This window comes from Lepisosteus platostomus, chromosome 7 (assembly GCF_059453375.1).
Source record: "Lepisosteus platostomus isolate fLepPlt1 chromosome 7, fLepPlt1.hap1, whole genome shotgun sequence".
Classification (NCBI taxonomy): Eukaryota; Metazoa; Chordata; class Actinopteri; order Semionotiformes; family Lepisosteidae; genus Lepisosteus; species Lepisosteus platostomus.
In genome coordinates this window covers 17,052,308-17,073,578 of record NC_142617.1, presented here as the reverse complement: position 1 = coordinate 17,073,578, position 21,271 = coordinate 17,052,308, and the positions used below count along the sequence as shown (strand labels likewise).

At 38.0% G+C, this 21,271-nt stretch overlaps 1 protein-coding gene across 2 annotated transcripts in view; it reads right to left on the bottom strand.

Moving 5' to 3' along the window:
- Positions 1-21,271, bottom strand: part of rb1 (retinoblastoma 1) — a 92,418-nt gene that overhangs the window by 56,183 nt on the left and 14,964 nt on the right. For both annotated transcript variants that reach the window (XM_088639551.1, XM_088639552.1), the window contains exons 6-17: positions 20,226-20,293; positions 18,181-18,291; positions 16,814-16,965; positions 14,503-14,580; positions 11,958-12,067; positions 9,493-9,570; positions 6,282-6,369; positions 5,075-5,191; positions 2,384-2,440; positions 2,244-2,275; positions 2,059-2,135; positions 1,013-1,215 (exon numbers count right to left, since the gene is read on the bottom strand). In XM_088639551.1, the coding sequence (XP_088495677.1) occupies positions 1,013-1,215; positions 2,059-2,135; positions 2,244-2,275; positions 2,384-2,440; positions 5,075-5,191; positions 6,282-6,369; positions 9,493-9,570; positions 11,958-12,067; positions 14,503-14,580; positions 16,814-16,965; positions 18,181-18,291; positions 20,226-20,293 (1,171 nt within the window). The remainder of the gene's footprint in view (positions 1-1,012; positions 1,216-2,058; positions 2,136-2,243; positions 2,276-2,383; positions 2,441-5,074; positions 5,192-6,281; positions 6,370-9,492; positions 9,571-11,957; positions 12,068-14,502; positions 14,581-16,813; positions 16,966-18,180; positions 18,292-20,225; positions 20,294-21,271) is intronic.

Here is a 21,271-nt window from a genome sequence, read left to right as displayed (position 1 = left end):
AGTATGCTCCAACCAGATCAACATATCTTTTATTTAAATATTTGTAAGGCTAAGAATGACTGGTAAATTTAACCATGATTTTAAGATGTTATTAAATGTTAAGCAATTATGTTGAAAGCTGTTTAGTAGAAATGACCATAACCAGGCAATATAACAAATCTACAAGCAAGGCTGTCTGTTGTCTAGGGGGGGGTTAATAACAGGCTGTGCAAAGACAATAGTAGCATGATGCTTAGAATGCATGATTACAAATCATAATGTAGCCATGTCACAAACCTGACAGAGGTCTGTCACCTGTTAAACAAGCCCTGGAGTTAATACATCGTGCTGTGCTACCTAGCTGGCAGAAGGAGAGAAATTAAAATACTATTTATGACGTTTCAGTGCCAGGGTGACACTAAAAGGCATCTCATAAGCACAAACTCAAATTGGGAAACTACAGAATCACCTAAATAATTGATTTCCCCCTGAACAAAAACATGGTAGAAGCGAAGTGTTTAATATTCCTATTTTTCGTGAGCTCCATTTTCAGGTTTATTGGGAATAAGGGGAAAAAAATCCTGCATCTTTCATCCAGTGGTAAGAGTGATCTCCACAAAACCATACTGTTACAAAGTATAATCCCAGAAAACTATACACATGCTTTATTTACAAGAAAAATATAATGAAATAAACAGACATGTCATGCTTTCTTCCTCAATGTGGTATTGCAAAACCCCCGTTTTCCTCTTTACCATGTGATCATTTCACAAACTTAAAAAAAAAATCAGATCATAGAATAAAGCCTCATCACAGTCCTAGAGGTCAGGTTGTCTCACAGCACTTCCGTGCATGTGGTACAAGCAACAGTCAGCAGCATCCAATTGTCCACATCAAGACCCGGCTGGCTTTGCAAACCAGATGCCTGTGCATTAGTGTCAACTCTATTCTGTCATGCACATGTTCTCTATGGAACGGTTAATAAAATCGGCCCAGAGAGCCCACGCTGCTGCCCCCTCTCCCCAGTGCCTACCGATCTCCAGGCGATGCTCTCCATGATGAGGTGCTCGCAGCGCTCAAGATGCTTGATCATCTCCCGCGTCAGGCTGGGCTCTGCCTTGATGAAGCTCTCAATGACCTTGTAGAAGTCGAAGGCCTTCAGCTTGAAGACATCCAGGATCCAGGGGAAGGACAGGTCTGTCTCCGATGAGCTGCTGCTGCTCTTGAAAGTGCTCCCTGGTGGAGGGACAAAAAAAAAAAACACTGATGAATCTGCCACCTTGTTTAGTATGAAACTTGATTTCTGCCATTATTAACCCACAAAACTGTTAAAAAAAATGATCACAAAAAGCATGCATTGGAGTGTACCTTATGGTTTTCCACATTTTTGATGAGCATTCAAAAACAAAAACAATCTGAGTAAACTAACCACCAAGATAAACCCTTTCTTTTCTGTAAGTTGTATCAAAGTTAGTCTAGGAAATAAGTGAAACCTGGCACTCAACTGCTTACTATGTTTTTTTAAGGTTTACACTTTATCATACATGATAAAATCTCTCCATACCGATATTATTTCATATACTACCATATTTCATCTTGCGCATTTCCGACTTTCTTTGAACTACTTTTTTGTTTTTGCTGAATAAGGCAGATGAACATCATGTACTGAGAAACTTAAGTCACCATCAGAAAAAAAGCTGCAGATACAGTGCCTTAACACAACAGGATACTGAAGAATTGTAATAACAGGAAAAGTAGACAAACACCTCTGGGTAAAAGTTTATCTTCTGTGGTAGGTAGTGTAAAGGTCTTATCAGAGGTGACAAGTATGTTTAATAAAGTAAAATAAAGTGCAGAAACCAAGCTTTATGCTTGGTTCCTATTGCAAGAAACAGCTTCAAAGTGTTTATCAGGTGATAGTTGGCACTGTAAAAGGGAAAATAATGTGCAGTAATGTTTTTTTTATTTGGTGAAATCTGATGTACTGAGGGGTGCTTTCTTTTATGAGATGTTAAAAATCACTTTGGGGAAGTCAAAGTAATCAGAACTCATCTGTGCAAGAGAGAAAAAATAACTTACAGTCATAAGTAGCCATGACAACTTCCAAAGCACAGGCCAACAGAGAGGTGTGGAAATCTGCATTGCTGAGGAGCTTGCTGAAAATTAATATGGATACAAGAATGTCACTAACCGCACAGAATGACAAATCCATCCCCATTTTACATTTTATACTTAACTTCAGAAAAGCTAGGTTTTAAACTTACCTAAAATTTTGTATAGACAGCCGTTCTTCCTCCTAAGGGAAATGGAAAAAAAGATGCTAGGGTGATTTGAATTATTTTTTTAGAAAAACAACAGAAGAGCAAGAAAGTATCCCACCATTTTAATAAATAAACCCACTTACAGATCTAAGCATGGATTCCATCACTCTGTAGTATAACCGAACACCAAGTACAAATCTCTGGTCAGAAAAAGAAAAACAGGAAATGTGTTTATTTGTACATTTAGAAAAAGATGAATTACTAGTAGTAGTATTCAAGAGGTACAATATAAATGAGTGTGATACACAAAGGATAAATGTTCATTTTTGTAGCACTCAGTTCTAGTTACATTTAAGCATCAATTAAATAATAAAAACCCCTTAAGAATATAACTCCACTCATATACTAATAAACTTAAATCATTATTCACATTTCTATATATATATAGGACACCAGAGCACTTCCATTGCAAGACTGTTGTCCAAATGTATCCATATCCCTGATGAAATAGGAAGAACGTCAAAAAGATTTACAAAATGGAAAATGGATCTTGTTTACAAAATTCAAAAATGTTATATAGTAGTATTAACAGCACCATCGAGCAAAATCATGTAAGAATGCCCAGAAAACATGTCACATTTATTCACACATTTAGTTTTTTCTAAATGTTCTACTGTTGATACCTCTAGAAAAAAAAAGCCAATGATTTTGATTTTAGCTAATGGTGTAACAAAAATGATTAACATTTCAGCTACTGTATATTCTGCACTAGTTTTATCTCATTCATTCTGCTTTCCTATGGCTTTCACACTGTTGGACTGTGGATTAGAGCACTAGACAAGTGACAATGAGAAGAGTGTCAAATAGTGTTTCACTTTCACTACTTCAGTCCACTTCTGCTGTGACCCACTATGCCTTAAGCGAAATCTTTTTCTAGATCTCTTCATTATTTGCTCTCCTCCTCCCTGTGCTACTTCTCTCACCAAACCGGTATTACTGTACATCTCTTCATAGTGATCTGTTCCAAGACCACCCCCTATTCCTTTAAAGATGTCGTTGTTATATAATTCCTAAAGGATTTTGTCTGAAATTATAACTTTTCCATTTGACTGACACCACCCCTTAGTCACATTTAGAGACTTCTATGACACTTTTTGAGGAAACTAATGCTTTCTGCCATTTTCTCCCTCAAACAACAGATAACTCTTTCTGACAAAGAAGCCAAGGAAGTTTTACGGCTAAAAGCTCCACCTCACCTTCCATTTATAACTAACCTCGCCAGATCCCTCAACTCCAAACTTTACCAGTTCCTCACTGTTGAGAAGGATAAAAAACTAAATCATGTTTTACAGAAAAAAAACATACCCACTACCTTTACTAATACTAACCTTTCTGGACAAACTTATCCATTTACCATGCATGACTCTACTTCTGTCTGTTACAAACCCACATGATTCACACGGCTATCTCCTGTACAGCTTAATTCACCCCACACATACTAAAAATTCTCTCCTCTTTTCACAGTTCCTCAGGCTCCGATGAGTTTGCAGTGATAACATGGATTTCCAAAACCAATCCCTCAAAATGCACTCTTTTTTCCATCAACAGAGGATACTCTACCCATGTTATCAACCAGACCCTTAACCGAGGCAAAAACAACCCTTGGATCTTCAACGCAATTAGAAACTCCCAGCCTAACAACCGCATTCCATTGGTGCTTCCCAACCACCCTTTCTATTCCCAGGACCATTAACGACAACTTCCCTATCTTACATGATGATCTGTCCACTGGTTCCCTTTTTTCTGATTGCCTCAATCTCACATTGCTGACCACCTAATCTGCATAACCTTCTTGCTCACAGCTCCCTTGACCACCACCAGCAATCATCCACACCAGGCACTTTCCCCTGCAACAGAACTTGCTGCATCACCTGTAAATATATATTCAATACGACGCTCATTCAAGGCCCTTCTGTACACTTCCAGATCACTCAGATGATATCTTGCATCTCCAGCAACCTTATTTACTACATCTCTTGCACAAAATCCCCACCTATCCATATTGGTGAAACAGGAAGGAGACTGGGTGACTGCTTCAGGGAACATGTTTGGTCTCTGAGGATCAAAGATCTCTCAAAGTCCATTGTTTCCCATTTGATGTCTAACAGCCATTATCATACTGATCTCTCCGTCTGTGTTCTCAAAGAGGGGTTTCGGAACTCCTATTGCAGAAACTCATCTGAAACCAAAATTATGCTGAAACTAGGATCACACCTTGCCCCCTCTCTCAACAACAGACTCGTTTCCTTCTAATTCTCTCTATTAATCCTCTCTAGTAACTCTCTCTCACTCCCAGAGAAGGCTACACAGCCGAAACGTTGCATATCTTTTTCTTTTATCTTTCCAGCATGGAATAAACCTTTACATGTTTCACACCAAATTTTTAAATGAAGAACTTAAATGAGTACAGTAGGTCAGTACTCAACTGCTCTAGGTTTCACCTTTGACGGAGTCCATGGGTGAAGGGACATTGGTGAGAACTAAGTTATTTTTCCGACACAAATTTATATTGTGTACAGCTGCATATGTACCATGCACACTGCATGCAGCCAAGCTATTGAGAGATTTGTCGCCATGCATGTTACCATGCAAGGGCAGCACAGTTGAAATGCCAGGTTTTGAGATGGTAAAAAAAACTTCAGCAGATTGCCATACTGTTTAAAGCTTCCTAAATATCTCCAGTATGACCGTGCTCAAATGTAAGGTGTTTCTTAACTTGAATAACAGCCGAAGAACACTTCCCATTTCAAAAGGAACCCCAAAAGATCATTTACCTGTGATCCGATTTCAATGCATTGTTGCCCCACGGCGCGAGCAAACCTATCGATGAAGAGTTCTTTCATATTCACCACCCTCTCGGTGATCTCCTCAGAGGGGTTCACTGTACAGTTCTGGGGCAGAAAAAAAATGCATAACAATCCAGATTAAACTGTAAGTGTTCAAAGAGTGAAATAATTGATTATACTTGATTTTTTAGGATCAAAGCTAGAATGGCAATTATGAAAGCAGTTAACACTTAGCTTTAAGACTACAAGACGAGTCTTAAAATTCACCAGACAGGAAAAAAGGGAAAGCCTCCCATTCAATTAATATTCTCAGATATTACTTTGGTTAAATGCACAAAAATTCTGAAAATGTGCTTGCAAAACAAAAAAACTCCAACACATAATTTCCCATCTTCTCCTAAGGAAAACAAAAATGAAGCCATTCACACCTCAATAGGCCTAACTCTCCTTCAGGAAAAAGCTCTTCAGTACCTGCTTTTAAAGCACACACACTATCAGGTAATATCAGCATCATTGGGTGATGTTCTGGTTCAGCTACTTTTAAATTTTTCATAATTAATTGGGAAACAAACCTACCACCAGAATGTAACAGACAGATGATGGATAGAATGATTATGGAAAAACAGGATCGTCAATTTAGCTTTTATAACTTCAGAATGCTAAACATCTAGAGTATGTTCTTACCGTTGCCACAGTTATCTACAAATTACACTTTGGAAACAAGCAGAAAACAAATGAAACACTCTTAGGCAAGGATTATTAAGAAAGATGCTACAAACATATTAACGATATGATGTTACACTAGACTAATGCCAACAAAAAATGTACCCATTCTTAGCAAATACTATCTGGAAGATGCAACTTGTAAAAATTACCTCAGAAGTAAATGCCTCTACATGCCATTTAATCAGATAAAAGTTGGCAAATAAAATTCCAGTAAGTTCTCAATCTGCTTCCTGTATAACCATATCTGGTAGTGAAGTCTCAGAGGATGTAAAGCTTCAACAACAGGTAACATTTCGTTGGCTGATGAATCATTACTAGAAAAGCAGGCACATGCCAACATTTTGGGCCTGCAAATGGTAAGGTGAGTGCTGGGTGTTCCTTGCTTACAAAGGCTGAAAACTGGCAAAGTAAAAGCAAGAACAAAACAATGCTCTTCCCACCGGGCCAACAGTGCAGTACATTCACTTACACTGAAGTACTTTACAAGGTTTTCTGATGGCCAGTCACTGGCAGAGTTGAGGATGACCTTTAGCTGTTGAATGGAGTTCATGGCAGCTCTGTGGAGACAAGGTTAACACAACAGCACCCATAATCAGGTTTCTTCAGAGCAAACACACCATCAGCTATCAGGCTGTTTGTTCACTTCAATAAGAATACTATAAAGTCTAAATGAAATGCAGATGTCCCCCAACTCAACAGCTGTTGAAACAGAAGGGATGATCCATTCCTTTTGGAAACATCAATATTAGCTGGACACTGCAATTGCAAGCACTGATGTAATAAAAGGTTGTAAAAATAATGTTTGGCCATTGAATAAATGGTCATAAACCACAGCTATGCTCAGAATTATTCATATGTCATATACCTCAGTTTTAAATACATTTCCTGGCATATACAGTAATTATAACCAGGTCTGTGGGCTAATCTCCAAAGTCAGTTTTTCTCACAGATGCAAAAGCTGATCAATTTTATACATGTTGTGCCAGTCAGGTGGTTAATTTTGAGACCACCTGCCCACATGCCTGATAAAGTACCTAACTTAAAAATCTCATTGTCTCTTCCTCTCACTTGTTCACTTAAATTTAAAATAATAAGAAAAAAAACCTGCAATTCAAAGCCTTCAATTTACAGCAAGCTGAACAACAAATGGAAACAGAACATTGCAATTTGTATAAGATGGATCATCTGGTCAGAACTCCTGCTTGTGGCATTAACAAATACTTTAAAACTGTGGGCAGGAACTGTGTTGGAATAATCCCTGTGCAGCTCCACTGTCCCAGTCCTACACTGGGCCTAAATAGCCTGGGTCTCATCACTCTCCAGAGCCTACTTAAAACTCACCCACTAACACAACTCTTTTTGATCATGTTCTCTACCTCATTACCTGCATGTGCTCCTAAGCATAAGCATACTAACAAACCCCACACATTCAATGAGAAGTGGCATTCTACAAGATTCTGAAATATTGCTTCTCATTCTTCTCAAGCAGGAGAAATGGGGTGCGTTGCATTCTGAAGGATCCAATAGATCCTCATAATGCAAGTGCTTTGAGGAAAGCGATGAAAGTTTATAGATGTCAAGCCAACAACCCAATGCAAGACTGCTCATTTGACTGGAGGATTCCTAGTTTTTTGGCCAATAGTTAAAGCAATAACATTTTTTAGGGCAAATTATACAGCTATTGTTTATACCACATCAATTTTCCTCATGATTTTAAATACAGTTTTGACTTTCTAGCAACAACTCTTTTGACAAGTTGAGGTGCCCAGCAAGATGCATGGGTGCTCACTTCACAAAAGATTCTGGCACAGATAACTGCAACTCTAGTCTTGCAGCTCTCTGAAAATTGAGAACCGCTGCTTGCTCACTAGCACTGGATTAATTTATTTTGTGTCCCTGTGCATTAATACAACTGAGCATATTCACATAACTAATGCAAACTGATGAGTAATTACCAAGTTACTGTAAAACAATGTGTTCAATTTAATTTAATAATAATAATTGCTTACACTTATATAGCGCTTTTCTGGACACTCCACTCAAAGCGCTTTACAGGTAATGGGGACTCCCCTCCACCACCACCACCAATGTGCAGCATCCACCTGTATAATGCGACGGCAGCCATAGTGCCCCAGAACGCTCATCACACATCAGCTATCAGTGGGGAGGAGAGCAGAGTAATGAAGCCAATTCATAAATGGGGATTATTAGGAGGCCATGATGATAAGGGCCAATGGGAAATTTGGCCAGGACACCAGGGTTACACCCATACTCTTTTAGAGAAATAACCTGGGATTTTTAATGACCACAGAGAGTCAGGACCTTGGTTTTATGTCTCATCCGAAGGACAGCGCCTGTTTACAGTATAGTGTCCCCATCCCCCTGCTGGCCCCACTAACACCTCTTCCAGCAGCAACCTTAGTTTTCCCAGGAGGTCTCTCATCCAGGTACTGACCAGGCTCACACCTGCTTAGCTTCAGTGGGTTGCCAGTTCTGAGTTGCAGAGTGATAGTCAATTAAAAAAATAAAAATGAAATGTCAATGACAAAACTAACCACATTTACTAAAAATATAGATATAAAATTTAAAAAATACAGTTACATCCACATGTATTATGTATTTCTCCATTCTCTTTCCACTGGGAACTACTTATGCATTTTCAAGCAGACATTGTAAAATCACACTAAGCTTTATCGCTTATGTGCAGTGTTCCACATGTTTTTCAACCATCATTTTCACAAATCTATTTTACAGTTCTGTGGTTTACCAACTGCATATGTGGCTGTGTATTTATTTTCACCTGTTGAAAACCGGGTTGCTCTGATAATAATCCTTTCAACCGAATGGAGATGCAGTTTATGTACAATAATCACAAGTAAATTATTTTAATTATGGTTGAAAATAAAAAAAGCCAATACCCAGAGGGCAATGAACATACTGGCTCTAGTAAATGTCTTTTAAAGGCTGGAATGCTGCAAAACACTGAAAATGCAGCACTTTGCTTTGGTGTTACCAGTTGCTCTTATAAAACACTATGTAATGTCTTTATTGTCCACCTTGTTATAAAACCAGTCTGGCAAGCTTCCTCACTGGCCACGACTGAGAAGAGAGGTCCAATGAACTGGCTTTCATGTCAACAAAATATTAGAAACTAATATACTAATCCTCAAACTGTCCTATAATTGAATTTAATCTACACTGTTACACAAAAATATTTTAAACTGTACATCAGATCTACAACTTCATGTCTGGACAGTGCTCAATTTACCAGGCAGAACACAGCTCAAAGGCTGTCCAGTGATGTGACATTTGTTTAAGCCAGCGTTTTGTAGACTACAGAACTCGGCATATGCTCTGCATAGCACTTTTATTATATGAGGCATTTGAGTGGCATCAGTTTAACATAAAGATGAGGTTAAAGCCAAGTGTGGTACAGGTAAAAGAAAAAGTTAGGGAAAATGCAACATTATCTTGAAATATAGAATACTTTACCATGGGCAAGGGGCTGAAATGCAGTTTGGGACGATTTCCTCACTTTTTTTTCCATTATAGTACTTCTTACAGTACCAATGAAGCAATTAAACTCCCATATGACAGTGAATGAATTTTTGTACAAGAACACGTTGGAAGAACAGATAAGTGAAACAAGCAGTCACTGAGCCTGGCACATGTGCACACACCTGACTGGAGTCTGTGGTGGGATGGGGAGTATCTCCTCCTCCAAAGGATTTTTTCTGGGCGTTCGCTCCAGCTGTGACCTGTGGGGAAAAAAATAGATACCATCAGGCTCCTGTGGAATGAGACAGTGAAAACATGTTTTTGTTCTGAACAAGTGCAATGACAGAACAATGTTTCTTTTTTAATCTAGAAATGGGCTACAGCAGTGTTTTTGGATCTTTATAAAAGGGTTTGCTATCTGCACAAATTAACAGCAAAGAGATAACTATACTTAATTTATGGACTAGTTATGCAAAACTCACGCTTGCTGTTGCTGAAAAGTACAAAAGCATGCAAAATCCAGGCTTAGATGTGTACATGACCACAGTTTGTTACCCGATATTCTTGATTGGTTAGGATTTAAATTTCTGTAAAAATGAATTGCTGCAGGTCCCTTTTTTCATTTGATGGCAGGCTTTAAGTCACCTGTGCACCATTGTAACAGACAGCAGCAACACACTTCACCATTGTTCCATTAAAACCAAGGCACAAAAAGCAGGATTCTAATGTGCAAAAGAGCATAATGTTTTAAAAATATAATATCCCAAATACTCTTACTACACAGCTAATGGCAGACGAGCAAGTCTAACAAATGTAGCAAATGTGCTATTTATTTCAATGCTGACATGCATTCAGTAAACAAATATCTTTTCATATGTGTAAGTGAAGAATGTTGCAACACGTTTACAACCATTTTTGTGTAATATATGTCAAGGACCTGTGCAATACATTTATATTTATATTGTGCAATATGACGTTTTTTGTGTACTGTTCTGTTCTTTGTGTGTTCTGGACTGTGAGTAACTCTTCTTAGTGCACTTCTCACTGTACTGATTGTATTGTATTATTATTGTATCATTCATTTCACTGTTGCTGTGTTGTCTGTGTTAAGCTGTTGTTGCACTGCAATTTCCCTCACTGGATCAATAAAGTATCTATCTACTGTATCTAACACCAACCTTATCAATTCCACAAATTTATTTCATATCAGTGCTATCTGAACAAATGCTCCATGACACAGCACTAAATTGCTCACCTGGGCTTTTTTGACTCTCCCTAATATTCTCTTACTGAGAGATAAGTAATATAGAGAAAACTGATTATTTTAAGTGGATATCTTTAAAGAAGTCCAGTGGAAATCAGAATTCAGGTGGACTGGGGGTCTTTTCTTCAATGTCAAAATTAAGTTATTTTCTGGCATTTCTTTCATTCTATTAATTTAATACAATATGGGGACCTTGGCATAGGGCTCTTACTCTTGACTTGATAATATACTAGATGATGTCTCAATAGACTCATCAAAATGTCTTTAATGCATTTACAGGAACAGAAACAAAGTGTTTCGGGCACAATGGAGTTACAGGTTCAAAGTTCAAAGAAAAAAAACTGCTCAGAACAAAATTTGCGAACGTTATGCTGAAACGGGAATGGCCGATTTAAAACTACTGTGTCACAAGCTTCTAAAAATGTACGAGAAAAACACCTAAAGGCACAAAGCTGCAGAAAATGGGCAGCCTCACATGGAGACACTTGACCAAAAAACACATACTGTAGATATCTAAGAATCCGGGCATTAGAAATTCAGGGCCATGTGGCAGCCAGAATTTCTAATGTGGTGGTAATAGCTCAGTTTCGTTCCATTATTTTAAATCACAACAGTACAAGGTAAAAATGCTGAAACATTTCTATTCTGTAGAATATTTTATACTGGAAAATGAACCACTGCTCTGGAGTGGTTCACTATATTCAATTGAAATTAAATGAGAAACTGATCAGCAAAAAAGTTTTACATATAGCAGACAGCTGAAAATACTAAGAAACCCAACACAGACTAATGTGCAATGAAACAGGGAATCGACGTTCTGTGGTTGTCTTGTTGCTGAGCTGTCCGCTGCCATTAGACTTTTGAGAGTGAACAACAGCTTTTCCTTTGATCTCTTGATGTCAAAGATAGCTTTTATGCCAACTCAATTACTGTACCGGTCTTGTTTCATATTTCTATTTTAGATACCCAATAACATCACTTTGTAACAGAACAATTAGTTTTTTCTTCTCTTTTGCTCCACGGTGTACACTTTTCCTTTTCCGTCTTACAGATTTAGTTTTATGGTTAAACAAAGAGTCATGTTGGCTCAACAATAAAATAAAACTCCCAGACAATGTCCTTGGCAGCAGTGCCACAATCCACTGTATAAACGTTTAAATGTTCACATTCAGCAAAAGACAATAGACATGAGAAAAAAAGAATAGAAAGTTTTAGTTTTTTACTTGAACAGTATTGAAGAACAAACGCTGAGATCACCCAGAGACAATTTACAGTATACTGCTGGTAAGGGACAGATGCAATTTAAACATTTTGAAATATTTTCAAGAGTTGTTCAAAAGTTTCAACTACAACGAGGACTCCCAGCCTCGTAGTTGTACTTACACATCGGTTTTAACTGGCTGTAGGGTTTCATCATGATCCAAGAACAACCTGGCATCAAAATCTTTGCTTTTAAGGTAAAGCTCTTCATACTGTTTGGAAAGCTCTTCAGACTGAAACAATACAAAATTGATCATTGTAAAACATTAGGAATTTGCATATAAAACAATTATCACTCATGCTGAATACGAGTGGGGCCAAACCTTAAAACAGTAATCAAAACAACGGTCATTTAATGACCTTTTCTCATGCTGAGTTACATACTGTTACTGCAAAGAGTGCTGCTTCCCCAAAAGAACATCAATCACTTCCATCCATTTTTGGGGAAGTTTACAATTCTGCACAAGAAACAACCGACTTTTTCACTGGTGGTAGGGTGACCAAGCAAGTGGTGCGTTTTGGTGAGTGAGGTCAGTTGAAAAACACTCAGTATGAGCCTTCTGAATAAGGCCTCTTGGAATTTAGACATTTTGTACTTTTCTAAATCTTTAAAATTCAACTCCAGAACATTAAAAATAAGGTAAGAGTATTGTCATTTGTATCAATAAAGTACTATGACAGTGGTCAACATGAATTAGCTTATCCTGACAAACTCTAACTGATTTGAACTTCGATCTGAATTCATGAATTAGTCATGAACAAAGTCATGAATTCTGAAATAGTAATATTTTTCCTAGTTCTCCATTAACAGTTGTATTATAGTGGTGTTAAACAACAATTCCTGTGGGTGCTTTAGCAAAAGGCACCAAAGTGAGGATGGAATTAGTTAAAACTTTAAGTACATTAAAAGTTTTTTTTATACAGTATGTATTATGTATTTTTGTTGCTGTCCACTCAAAGACCAGAAATTCAGGGCCAAGATCCTTAGCCATACTACCAGAGCACAGTATCTTCCACACAGTGAATGCACTGTGATGTACAACTACTGTAACACTTTGTCTTAAAAAAGCCCATATGACCTCTCAACTAATTTCTGATTACCTAAAATGTTTAAATTATTTCTTGTAAAATCCTTGATGGTAACTCTTGATCCAGAGTACAACACTCCCTTCGTTTAAAATATTTCATGTAAAATCCTTGATGGTAACTCTTAATCCAGAATACAACACTTCCTTATTTTTTCCTTAGACTTTTGCAGCAACTTCTATTTCAAATTTAGAAGCAAGCTAGAAAATCTTAAGAAACAAAAATCTCCTTTTACTTTGTACATTCATGTTACGCATTCTTCATGAGATACAGCTATGTTTTCATTATAGAATAAAAAAAGGCTAAAAGTAATGGCCACCAGGGGAATTTACTTGGCACAGAGAGCTGACGATTGGATTGCACAGTCTACTGTGCGTGAAAGCAAGAAGTGGAGTAATGTGCGTGAGTGTCCCTGGCCTTTGGCCAAGTCAGCTGAGGCACCAGAACACTATGTTGCTGTCAGCTGTATAGAGACAAGCTTGTCACTACTTGTATAATAATGAAAAGTTTCATTTGCAATGCCAAGGCTGTTTTTACCAGCCTGTGTGAATCCTTTCTGCTCCATGAACTTGCCCATCTTAAGAATACTATGTCCCCGATGACTGACTGCGATATAAATACCTGCCACACTGAGCACAAACAGGCATATACAGAAAGTCCGAGAGAAGATGATGGCCAGAACTGAATCTTGAGACAATTCACAACTGGCAGGTTATACTATTATAATTTGGCCTGAAACAATAATTCCTGGCTGACGCTAACTAACTCATCCAATGAAGATTGAACAAATACACAAGTACTAAATCAGTCTTTGCCCCTCCTTCAATGTGTTAAAACATGCATATTTACTGTACTACTTTTGCTTTCAACAAAAAACACTTAATGATCCGATTCCTGGAGTAACTAAGTGTCATCCACGATAAGCAGACATCCAGCTAGATCAAATCCAGCTGGACCAGACAAATTCATTTTAATATCTATATAATTTTAATATTTAATAACATTTTGAAGGTTTAACCACAGCACATTGCAGCTTCAAACCTTTTCTTCTTTCAGAGAATACAAACATAATGGGGTGGTAAAAGATTATGAATAAGGACTTTGATCTTTTTCAATTTTTTAGATTTACATTGATAAAAAACTAGATTCATTTCAGCTTTCAATCGAGGGGTTATTTTCCCCTTCATTTGTGCTACCAGAATACCAGCCTCTTTTCTTGTGTAAAATTTTACATTTCTTTAAAAACATTAAAGACAGCACACAAAGAAGGAGACGTTACTCGGCCTGTGTAACTTCTTAGGTAAATGAAGATGAACTAGACAGTGTGGTGCCAGAAATCCCAGAAAGCAGTATAAACAATTCTTCCACTGATGATTCCAGTCATACGAAGGTGTTTCAGAGCAGGCAACTATGCTAAATTCTTGAGAGGAACAAGGAAAACCTAATACAACAAACACTGCAGCAAGCCACTTCCAAAAGTTTGTTATTATGCTAATTTAATATATAGTAACTTATATTGCTAATTGTATTATTTCAATTGTGGTTGCTTATGATTCGACCCTTTTGAAAAGCTTAAACGTACCTCAGGAATCTCCTGTGAGCCTGCCAATCCCACAGAATCAAGGAAGGCCACAAAACTGGTGAAATACACATTCTTTACCTGAGGAGTTGGAAAAAGATGGTAAAGTGAACAGGAAAAAAAAACTAGTTTTGTACCATTACCATATAATAACTTAACACCCTGTTTTAAAGAATAGCCTTAACAAACAGGTTCCTGAGCGCAAGGCCAGCTAGATCGTCTCAAAGCATTACCTGCTTAATGCTGAAATGCCAGGGTGTTGCACTCAGGTACAGTAGCAATAATAAATACAACTAGAAAATAAAGCCTGGAGAAGCTACTTATGACTTAACTGTGGATGTCTGTACATCATTTTCAACTTCCAGGCAATGTGGAAAAGCAATAAAAAGACAGGATGTCAGGATATTTAGTTAACAGCACAATTTAAATCAGATGTAATGCTAATAACATAAAACACACTAGAAATCATTTGGAACACCATTTACAATTTTGGTTATTAAGAAGTAATATATTGCCATCCTCAAACATCCAGATAGATTTTTGGGCTCTAATGAATGTCCCACACTGATGGGTTAAAATAATCTTTCTTAATTCTGAAGAGAAGACTTTGAGAGGGGCCTGATTCTAACATTCAAAAATCTCAAAAGCACTGACAGTCAACCTGATGGATGTCTTGAGAATCAACAGTTAAACATGAACCACATTACACAAGTGGTAACAGAGTGGAAGGGATTTTAAAACAAAGAACAGGATGTTTTTGTAATTCAAATTATTGTGGGGATATGGGACAAGCTGCCTGGTAAAGCTGAAGTTGATACTCTGGATGCCCTTTACAAAATGGTAAGATGGGACCCCCTTACATGAATTTCTTACTGAAAACGGGTTACATAGCTTCCTCTCATCTGAATCCTCCTTATTTACAACATCTAGGCCAGACCACCCCACAAGGAATGAGCAAGGTGATACTGACAGATACTACATTTGGCATTAAACTCAAAGATGCATGCTGTAGCATAACAGGTTTCAGCCTGATCACAGTGTTAGAACATTTATTTTGTATTTCTACAGTCAGCAGACAGGGTGTCTTCGATTATAAATAAAGTGGGTTTAACTTGGCTAAAAATGGAATCCAGTTATATACTAGTCTGACTCATTTCTTAACCAAGGAGAAAAATGCCTGATTGATGTTGGTCAGTTATCTATTTTGAGCATAAAGGAAGGAAAGGGCTCACTGGTGGGTCCAACTGCACAGTGAAGCTCTATCACTTGAAGGCAGGCCACCCCACAGGTAATTGGGGGAATAATGGGTCTGAACGATTAACAATAGAAGCCTGCATCCCGCCTAACCCAGACCCTGACAGGGGAAAGGCAGGCCACTATTACTGCCCCTCCTGTTACCAAATTTAACCGTGTTCTCATTGATTCTCGGGGAGCGCTCGCTCATGGTGACATGAACCATTGTCAGCTTGGCTTTAATTGACGGATACTGCAAATTCAGGAGTGTCTAAAATTAAACTGCTGATTCAGTCAAGATTACAAAAAAGTGGCTCTATTGTGTTTAGCAGTTAGGGAAAAGGCTTGTCCCCTAATTTCAGAAACAGCTCAGGCATTCTCCTTATAAATGATGTAAGTAAATTACTCAAAGCATTTATTTTCTGTGATCTAAAATTTTATACGTTACACATGCAAACGCTAACTGTCACATATGCTTATAATAAAATAGAACACATGAAATAAGAGAACTTCAAAGAAAAGCAGATGTTGGGAAATAATGATTCTGCACATAATTATGGTTAACTGTGAAAGGCCTAGGATGATAAAGCATTTCTGCCATGCAAAGATTAAAGATGTTTTTTGAAAAAAAAATAAAGCCTTTTTACAAAACCATAGTAACAATGTAACGTGCAAAAAAAAATGTGAGACATTTTTAAAGGGATGAATACGGCCCTGAAGAGCGCAGTGGTGAACACAGTGTTATACTGATACCTTACAGTACTGGGGTCCTGGGATGCTATCTGCATGGAATTTGCATATTCTCTACTGGCTTGAATGGGTTTCTTCTGGATGCTTCACTTTACCCCCCCCAGTTCAAAGATATACTGGTAGGCTAAGTGGCTTCTGGGAAAACTGTCCCTTTTGCAAGTGCGTGTGTCTGTGTTTAACGCTCTGGGTCCAGCGACAGACTGGCATCCCATCCAGGGTGCATCCCTCCTTGTGCCCAGTGCTTCCCAGGAAGTCTCCAGGCCACGACCCTGAACTGAATAAGCGTTTACTGAAAGTGATGCGAAGGTGGATGTGAGGAACCCAGTCCCACCTCGTCCACAGTACACTCGTTCTCCTTGCACAGGGCCTCCATCACCCGCAGGTCAGTGTCGGCTGGTTTGGGGGCAGCACGGGTACCCCTACCCTGGCCGCGCCGTGATGTCCTTGTTGGGGTGGTACTATGAACCCCATTAGCAGCACTCTCTGTTTAGGAGGAAAGAAACAATTCCAGCAAGCGTTCACCATATGAACCTGTCAGCACTTAGAAACAAGGCCAAGGCTGCTAAGTTTGTTGAGTATCAAGTATTTCTCATCAAATAGAGATCACTGGATTTGTACCATTTACAGGGTCCATCAGTACTGGGTTTAACTTGGGTCCAAGCGCATAACTTGAATCACAACAGCAAATGTAATTGATGGCCCTGCTCTTTAATTAACTAGCATTTTTTTAATTTGATAAGAGAAACCACCTCTTAACTTTGCAGTCAGATGGAATATTACTATTAAACATCACTCCCAAATTTCACAGAGGGCAGTTTAAAACATCCCCAATAAAAGTTAAAGAAAATTCTGTCTTAGCACATTCCCTTCAGCACACATCTCAAGAGGGTTTTATCTTTTGTACACCATGTTTTAACAATGTTGTCATCAAGTGCTTTTCCATCAACTTCCTGCTGTTCCATGTGACAGCGCAGATTGGTTGGTGCTAGGCTAACTATTTGCCCAAAAACATTTTTGAAGACACCATGGCAAGGGGAATTAAGGCGACAAAATGACATTCATCAACTTTGGCAATGATGACAGACATTAGAAATTGCATTATTACTTCTGTTGTGGTTTGGATGTCTGGCAAGGCAGTACTTCAATACATGCAATCACTCAGTATTTTATTTAAATAACTGCAAACTGTGACAGTATGTATTTTTTACAGATTATAATAATATTTTTTCACAGAGAAGACATCAGGACATTTAATTTTGAGGATCAATGCAAAAACATATACTGTATATTCTCACTTTAGTTTTCCAGTTCCTAGTCAACAGTTAATACCAGAGTGAAAAATAAGCTTTGAGGTTTGAGACCTTTAGTTTTCCAAATTATTAAGGGGATACATTTGTTCATTTTCAGACAAAAAGAAAATCAGACATTTCATAAGATGTCTGTGATCCATACTGCTTTGTCAAATTTTTTCATGACATGTGGAGGCTACAATTTTGGGATATAATAAGTCAATCAGCTTCATTTTTCTCTGGCTTGTACACTTACTTCTGAAAAGCAGTTTTATTATCTTATTTAATATTCCAAAATCTCCCAATATAGAAATATCATGGCGTGAACAGAGCTTAAGGCTGTCCAGCCTGATCCTGATCCACAATCTCTGAGCTCCTTTGTTTAGTTTTTATGATGCCTCACACTTACTGAAAGGCTCCTGGAGAACAGTGGGGGGAGAGCGCTTGATAAAGTACTCAAGGACACACAGCAGCAGTTGAAAAGAGATCACCAGGTCATCTTCCATCTGCAGCACATTTCCTGAAAGCAAAGGAAGATCAAAACACTGCCATCAGAGGCGGGGTGTCAATGGTTCGTTGGCCAGCGAGGACAGAGTCTGGCGGGCTTTTTGGGGGGAGGGGAAGTGAGCTGGTTGCTCAAAAATAGAACAGAACTCACAAACACGTTAGCAATGGCAAAATGCTAGCAAGAGGAAATAGAGGAAATCCTTTGCCAAAAGTCAACAAGACTTTACAAGTAGGGCAAAGTTCCTTTAAGAAAAAAAGAAGACTCGCACGCAACAGCACGACAAACCTTTGCATTTTCTGGTAATATTGTGCAAGCACTCAGAACGTGTTTTGTATGACTTGCTTCCAGCTTCTTTCATTACACAACTTAAATTATTCATATTTCATTTGTGTGTATTAATTTAAAATTAGGGTAATCCATTATTTTTGTTGTATACAAGCCCAGAGATAGGATTTTAAAATATGGTAATTTACAACACTGCATACAGTAGCTACCTGAGAAACCATGAGAAATATCTTTAAAAACTTGTAGTCAGAGCACCCACTTCTTTCACCCTGCAAGCCCAAAGCACAGGTGACAGGCCAGTCAGAGTGGCAGCTGCTGTGCAGTCAGCCCAAGAAACTCTGACCAAATTTAAACCCACCAAAACCATGTTGTATTTGGGTCAAATATAGCCACAAACAGAAAATGTTTAGCATCAGCCAAGATCTAATAATTTCAGATTCAGTAGTTTGGGAGAATTTTGCTATGTCTAATTGTTTTTTTTCCTCTCCGCAGTTAATGTCACTGACTGCCAATCAACTAATTTTACAGTAACATGCCAAAGGTAGAGAAGGAGGACTTCCACAGAGCCTCACAGCAGAATTAGTACTGACTGTAGATACACAGTCCTGAGTCCCCAGGGTCTTGCTGAGCAGAATACCAGCTATATACATTTCTAAATGCCCGAAGAAACCCTGGTCACAGGTAGCTTTGGACATTGTTTAGAATCAGAACCAAAGTATCTGAGCTAGGAAGCTCAATCTACAGTCAGAATGAGTGCTTTTGCTGTTTGAACCACTCAGCGATATTCTGTATTTTTGCTTTTAACACCTAATACAGCTACAAAGATTTTTTTATCTAAGCTATAATCTGTAACACTTCTTTCAACTTCAAATAAAGCCAGACAACTTTTTTCTGCATATACAGTGTTCATCGATGGAAGTGAATCCATCAACTTTCACACTGACTTTCAGATGTTCAAGCACTAAATTTAGTTCAGCAGCATAACTTACTAAAGAAACATCATAGATCTGGTTAAATGCTAGTTTTGCCTTGATGAGCCTGGCTGACAGAAGAGGTCACTACAAAAAAGAAATTACATGACACATTCACCTGACTATCGAAAGCAGCAACACTTTAAAATAGAAAAAGGCGACATTACTTAATGTCCTCTTCCTTCAAAAGGAAGGATGACTTAAACGCTGGTTAGAGTAGCTTAATTTAAATTTCAGGATGTTGCTTTTCACTGCAGTTGTGTTTAACAATTCCTGAGCTACAGTCTGGACATGTTTGTACACGTATGGTGTTTCTAAGGTTATTTTAACTGTTTATCAACCGTTTCCAACAACACAACGTCATCTGAACCAGTGGCAATTTAGCTCTGACTCAAAAAGCACTTCAACTTACAAGCTTTTTCACTAGACATTGGCAAATGTTTTAATGCTCATACAACATGTTGGCCAAACTGCATTAGAATGCTGAACAGCCTGTTTCTCTGAAGCATCCAGAGAAAAGTCCATTTGTTTATCTGTCTTCATTAAAATAATACACAAACTTACATATAACCCTGTACAGCTAATGCACTTAAGCAGTATGTCAGATAATAGCCAATTTCTGTTTGATTGCTAGACAGAGTGAGTAATGCTGGGGTCAGTAACTTGCATCTTACAGCAACAAAAACCAACCTTTTGCCAACAGAAATAGTGTCCAGCAGCTTCTCATAATCTGTTTAGCATCAGGTCCTGCATTTCCCCTGAAGAAAACAACAGAGCAAACATGAGATCATCTCATTAAGAGTTTCTTAAGGACAATATCCAGAATGTCACTCAAGCCAAATATTTGAGAAACGTCAATTATAGCACTGACATTGTGGTAGTAATATTAAATACAAAGTATTAAATCATTTTCGCTAAAAGCTGACCACATAAGTTATTTTAGGTAAATTTAGGCAAAAACAAAACAGTCTGCCCACAGTTGTTTTTCAGCTATTTTATAAACTTAAGCTGGTCACGCTTGCTACTACAATAAGTAAAATAAAATTATTAACCTAAGTTTTTACACATGGTCAATATGCAGACATTTTTCAGAACAGTTATTTGTCACAGTAAGGCATCAATAATGGTCACATTCCCTTGTATCAATTTTCTGTTAGTTCCTGGGAACTTATAGCAATGTCTTAAATAACTGATGAAAACACTGCACAAGATCCAACACGACTAACACATGCAAGACTAATGGCGACATAGAGGCAGAATCCACTTGCTCTCATTATCTCCATCCAGTTTACTGCATTTTAGTGTTGGAAAATAAAAACATTATTAATGTTCTGAGTGCAGTGAGACTACTGTATGTGTGTAACGATACTTAACACTTCAGATTATTTCAGATTTATTTTGAGAAAACACTTTGCCTAGTATCCTTTTTCCTTATCCATTTTCACAAAATTTTTAGGAGAATATGTCTCTTACTTACATAAGAGAAAGGAACAAAAGAAGAATCTGAATATGGCTCTTGGGAATTTCCACACATTTTCAAAAGCAGCTTTGGGCTTCTTCAGTGATCTTCAACAGTGCTATGTTAATAATAACTAGTTGCTGAGCACTATTGCCTGACAGTTCCAATTTAATTCTGATGGGGGGTTTTACTGCGTGGAGCTTGCATGTGCTACATTGGTTTAGGAGGATTTCTGCAAGGTGCTTTTGTTTCTTCACACCTATAAGACCTTAAGTTA